A 6,309-nucleotide genomic window follows, 5' to 3' on the forward strand; every position below is an offset into this window, starting at 1 on the left:
GGCGATCATGTAGGGCAATGCAAATTCATGTCATCTGTCATCTCATGCCCCTTCTTTTCCCTAAAATTCCCGTGTCCTCTAGTTCTGAATCAAGTGTGCCGCACAAATCCTGAAAAGTGAAGCCAAAGCGTTTCGATCGCCCCCCTGGTGGCTGGCTGCAGTATAAGTCATAAATCCCGCCCTCTCCATGTGATCAAAAGGGACGCAATTAATAAAAATAAAAAAACGCATACGTGTATTCAAGTGTTCGTTTTTCCCAATAAGTTTGGTTTTTGTTTGTTATTTGATGCTATTAAAACTAGGTGTAATGCCATGATTGATAGATGTGCTTTGGATTGACGTAATCGGCAACGCCCGTTTCTGGGATATTTTGGCTTCATTTTTCTGGAGTGGAGATGCATCGTCCATCTTTTTTTACAGTCTATGTTCTGAATAAAATAAGAGAGAAGAAATCCTTTGGATTCCAGATGATGTATTCAAAAGAGGTCAAAAGAACATGTGGAGCTGCCAAAACGAGACACCACGGAGGAGTCTCTCCAGATCACCAGAAACATCATTAGCTAAAACCACTAATGGGCTCTTTACGCAACCCAGCCTAAGCATTCTGTTTCGTCTCCTTAACACCCTCGCTATAAAAAAAAAATACGGTCAGCCTACCCATGTGTATTATTCAGAGCGCTGTTCATTCACCTCCCATTCATTCTGCCTCACAATACCTCCTATCACTGCCCTGGACATTGCTAATTCATGGTGGTGACATTCATGTCTCTCAGAGTCATTCAGGGATCACCGTGTCTGTCTTGGCCATTAAAACCGTGTGTCAATAGAGAGTGGGCTCTGTGGCAGAGCAAGAGGAAGCCCCTTTATCCGCCTGCAGAGCTCTCTGTTGTCTTGGCAAGTCAGGTGTTCACTGGCCCATGTGTAAGTAGGTTAATCCCTTCTCTCTATCTCACTCTTTCTGCTCCTGGAACCACTGCTCAGGAGAATAACCTCTCCTTGTTACATGAACTATTCTTAGAACATCACAAATCTCAGATCCACAGAGGATGAGAGATGCTGGCTTGACTTGTGGGATTTCTGCCTTTTGAGAATTAGGGAAGCACAACTGGCTGTTCCTGAGTCTTACGTTTCCTTCTCCAAAACATCAAAGCGTGCAAATAATCTAAACTAATGCATTTTTACGTCTATGGATGAACTAAAAGAGCTTGATTCATTATGATAAATTATTTAATAGTTTCACATAGTGAAATGAAAAAGTTGATGATGGCTTTGGTAAATTATTCCAAATGACATACATAAACATTACAAAAATTAAAACCCCTTTCAAGTGGTTATGCAGATTCCCAAATCCCATTTGACTCTACCATTCTGCAAGTCCATGCTCATCTATGAACATAATAACATACAGGCATCTAGGTCATGCGGACCATTAGCCCATCTGTCTCCGCTTATGTTCCAGTGCATTTGTTGCCTTTTACTAATTAACTGAGGTTGATCTAATTGCAGTTTCACTTGTATGAGGTTGTTTACAATCTCTGGATATCCCTGAATATATATGTCAGATATATAATGGAATTTATTGTTGATTTAAAAAAAAGATTTATTAATGCATATTTGTATGATAATTATGCACAAACATGCTCACTCCAAACCTGTAAATAAGACTTGAACAAAATATTATATTTTATTGCTTATTTTGTTTAAACTTTGTTTGCTTTGTAAAGCACAATATGAAGTAGTAAACAAGTTAATATTATTAATAATAACAACTAGCCTATGCCAATTGCATGACATGACTGGTCATGTGATGTCAATATGGCAGCTAGCTACCATTAAGGCTCCATGTAGAATAAAACAGCTGAAACCGATAATTTCTCAAAAGTGCTGTTATTATTATCTTTATAGCAAAAAAATATATATTGAAGGCTGTAACGTTGATTTCATGACAAATAAAATTTGATCAAATTCCTATTGACTCATATCAAGCACCCAATTCACTGCACATCCACGGCTTCAATGACATCAGAGTTATTCAAGAGAATTGCGCCAACACTCCAAATTATTAAGTTTTCTCTTGTGTGCACATTAAAAATGTATATTAAATCCAACGGACCTTTTCAAGCTTACATGAAATTCTAGATGAACAAAATAATTTGTTATAAACGCATTATAATATGCACCAATTGATGAAACCAAGAGAACACAGATTTTCGTTGAAAAATAATATCGTTACCATACGCACAAAACAATAAAATAGCCTTAAAACTGCAGAAATTACGACTGAAAAGCAGAAACGGATACATACTGTTGTCGAATAATGTAAAGTGTTACGGTTAACAATGGATATATTCATATATGACTGTTCATCAGCGCCGCATTCTGTGTATTGTAAATCCATATCTACCGAACCACATGCAACCCAACGGGGACGAACCGGTGCTTCAAACGAGAAAGAGAGTGTCAAGGAGAATTTAGAGGTTGCAGGACAGAAATGAGCGTTAAGTGTGTTTAAAGTGGATCCTCCATTGGATTGGGCTCGTTCAAGGACCGTTATTTGTGTCTTGCACAATAGTGCGAGTTGAGCCTCCCTCATTTAACAGTGAAAGAGCGGCCTTACCTCTTCCAGAACATTGACCGTGTTCCGACAGCTCTGCAAGCGGGTGGTGAAGCTTGATGTCGTGGGGGAATTGTAATCCTCCGTCGTCTCCGAGAGAAACTCGGACACGGAGATCTGATCCGGCATCCTTGCAAACACAGTCGCCCAATAAAAATGGAGGGGAGAAAAATCACAATAGCACCATGAATTAGACAGGGGTGGTCAAGAACGGAGCGATGTCTCAGTTTGGGTAAGGTTGAATGGCAAGGCAATGCGTAAAATGAAAAGAAACGTTGCCAAATGTGTGGCAGACAGTGCCTTTTTCTTCACTGTGCAATTCCCGTCCCTAGAGAGGGTCGCTGTGTGTAATTTCCACGTCTTTCCTCTTCCCCTGTCTTAATTATCCACTTGCATCTACATAAAACGGCTCAGGCTCCTCTCCGTGTTCTCCCAATGTAAGATACAAGATGCTGGTTTAAAATGTCCTCATTCCACAATTTAGCTTTAAAATAGTATGATAATTTGAGTATTTCCTTAAATTATTGTTGTTCCGGTTTCGGAAGCGGTTTCATTCTGTTTTCCCTTTCTCTTTCCTCCGTTTTCCCCCCCGTCCTGACGGTCTGAGCTCCCTGACACCAGCGCGTGCACGCACGCTCATCTCCTCCCACCATTGATGACGGGATAAACAAGAGGAGAAACCGCGCATGCGTCAGAAGGCTTAACATTAGCAGCTTTATAGTCAAACCAACTGAATAAATAAATTAGTATGGTTCAAATAATAATAATAAAGAATTAAATAAACGCAAGAATAAAAATGATAAATTATTGGTAAAGTGAAATAGTATGTTCATATTATGTTAGTATTAGTAAAAAAAAAAATCCAGAACTAAATTGTGCAAAAATAAAAAAGGGTCCAGTTGGGTCATTTATTTATGCATTCGGTTATATTTCTTATTATTCCATTCATAGAATATAAATAGCTATTGTCTATACAGTGATTTTTTTTTTTTTTTTTTTTGCCCTAATGCGGATATCTTGGGTCATTTATTTATGTATCAGATTATATTTCTTATTATTCCATTCATAGATCATAAATGTAATGTAGTCTATAAAGTGATTTTTTTTTTTTTGCCCTAATACTGATATATACAGAACACATCCAGAATTTACGGTTTCATGCACTGAAGCAAGAAATGTTTAAGATGCAGTCAAGGTCAAGTTAAATACAGTTATGACAGTCAGTTATTTGTTTATTATGCTGTTATAATACAGCACAAGCATGTAATGGTTTGTCTCAAATGTACACATTTTTACTTTGTAGAACTTCAGCTCAGCACATAGGCACAATATTTTTTGATATATAGTATATATCTCACAGTTTCTTGCACTGCAATATTATTACACATCATTTGTGACGAGAGGGGCCATCCAAAGAGGCCGGTGCCCAAGGGCCTCACAGGACCACAATCTGTCCATGGGGGCATGAACCAGTTTAAGAGTTCAGGTAGTTCTTTGATTAAACTTAAAAATAGTTTGACTACTCTGCTGTAAATTGAGGAGTGTTAGTATAGATTGATGTGCAAATCTGGAGGCAGAAAAAACTCACTAGAAGCACATATGATGTGCAGATGGAATATATAACATAAAAAAGCGATGAGCAGTGCATTTTCTACTCACCGACTCCATAAAGAATCCCTGGAGGAAAAACTTGACAAACGCGAGGATGAGGACCTCATCTTTGTAGTCACCTCAATAAAACAGCCTCAAATTGAGACATTAAAAATGCATTAAAATCAGTGAGAGGAGAACATGTCAAATACATTTGATCCCAATTGGCAAATCCAGCTTAAGCTAGTAGCTGGTTTCTGGTCCAGGCTGTTAGACCAATTTTGGGCCATCAACAAAACCAGTATATTGAACTGGTCAATCTGGGGGTTTTTTTCTGTTTTTTTTACATGCTAGTTGGTCAACCAGCTGCATGTTGCAAGACACAACTTCTCCAGTTAAAGCTGGATTTTCCAGAGAAGTAAATATTTCAATAGTTAAGTGCGATTCTCATCTTTCCAAGGAAAAATACAATCCCTAAAAATAAGCCTCTCCTGGAGTTTCTGTTTGCTGCCGAGTGCTGACATCACATTTGTCTAAACAAATTTTGCCACTCAGGGAAAAAAGCCACGCCTTATAACTTACCGAGGCAACTGCGGTTTCACTCCGTATTAGATTAAAAAGTACTTGCAAAACCGATTGTGCGTAGAGCTCCGAGTTTCCAAGCGGCACCATATTCACTGCATTGTGCTCAATCCAGCGCGCGGACATTACGGGCTGAAATCACATGCCGCTACAGTTACAATGAGCTGGAATGCGCGCATTGATCTGCCCCATCTGGAGCTGCTGGACAGGAAGCGAAAATCAAGCATGTGGGCTGGAGGGGGCCGGAGGAGGGAATCCTGCACAGGACCACAACTAATGGCAGGAACTGGGAACGCTTAACTTTTAAATGGAAATCTGATACCGCTGGCGAAATGAACGCGTTATGCAGTATTAAATTCAGCCTCACTGACAGAAATGACAAACTCGTTCTCTGAGAATGCTGATCAGCAATGAGTAATAATCAAAGTAGCCTATATTAAGGTCATCAGACACAAGAATTTAAATTAAATTAATAAAGAAATCAAGTTTGTTAAAAATGTATAATTTTTAATTACTTTAAACGTATTTGGAAAACAGCTACAATAAATAGTAACTGCATGTCAAATTAAGTTAAATGTTTTAGTTTTTTTGCAAATGTTTTAAATCAGGCAAAGATCAAATCAGCATCCTCCATCTCCTTGAAGTTCAATATATATTATTTAATTCATATATTATTATATGAATATCAGAGGTGGACAGTAACAAAGTACATTTACTTGAGTACTGTACTTAAGTACACTTTTTGAGTATCTCTACTTTAGGCTACTTGAGTATTATTTTTTCTGGAAACTTTTTACTTTAACTTCACTACATTTGAAAGACAAATATCGTACTTTTTACTCAACTACAATTCTGTCAAGGTCCTTGAGTAGAAAGTAACATCAGTCAGTGGATGATTTTGGTTGCAGGGGTTGCATTTTGGTTGGAAATGAAAGTCGGGTTGACGTCAGAACCCGACTGATGTTGGTTTCTGACGTGAACCCGATTTTCATTTTCAACCACAATACGTCTGTCCAACGTTGGAGATTGACGTCAATCTGGCGCTGGATTCTGACATCAACCTGATTTTCATTTTCAACGTTGGGTTTGGTCTTCTAAATGTTGTCTTTTGTCACTTTTTTGGAGCACACTAGCTTATAGATAACAGTAAGGCTAACATATTCATACTAAAAGCCAAAAAACTTTAAATAGGGCAATATTTGATGGAACAGCCATTTGGGTGTCCGAAACCATTGTGGACGTTATTGAGTGGGCTTATTCAATCTCACATTCAATCCCACTACTGGAACTGTGTTCTAGAAATAAATTTGATATTAATATGAGGGTAGGAAGGCAGGCGTAGATTCAGAGGCATACAGTACTTTAAGTATTACATACAACAATGCAACAATAATAAAACAATGCATTGACATTTACTTTTTACTTTTGATACTTAAGTATTTTTAAAAACGAGTACTTCTGTATTTTTACTTAAGTAAAAATAGGTCTTTACAACTTTTACTTGTAACGGAGTAATATTTGAC

The 6,309-nt window shown here is 37.9% G+C and overlaps 1 protein-coding gene across 3 annotated transcripts in view; it reads right to left on the bottom strand.

Moving 5' to 3' along the window:
- asap1a (ArfGAP with SH3 domain, ankyrin repeat and PH domain 1a) overlaps positions 1–5,466 on the bottom strand; it is a 52,406-nt gene extending 46,940 nt beyond the window's left edge. For 2 of the 3 annotated variants that reach the window (XM_082172613.1, XM_082172611.1), the window contains exons 1-2: positions 4,274–5,466; positions 2,618–2,744 (exon numbers count right to left, since the gene is read on the bottom strand). In XM_082172613.1, coding sequence (XP_082028739.1) covers positions 2,618–2,744; positions 4,274–4,332 — 186 coding nt within the window. In that variant the 5' untranslated portion in view covers positions 4,333–5,466. The remainder of the gene's footprint in view (positions 1–2,617; positions 2,745–4,273) is intronic. The other variant, XM_082172612.1, reaches the window with a different exon arrangement.
- Between the last annotated feature and the right edge of the window lie 843 nt (positions 5,467–6,309).

This window comes from Leuciscus leuciscus (assembly GCF_965113295.1).
Source record: "Leuciscus leuciscus genome assembly, chromosome: 6".
NCBI classification, from domain to species: domain Eukaryota; kingdom Metazoa; phylum Chordata; class Actinopteri; order Cypriniformes; family Leuciscidae; genus Leuciscus; species Leuciscus leuciscus.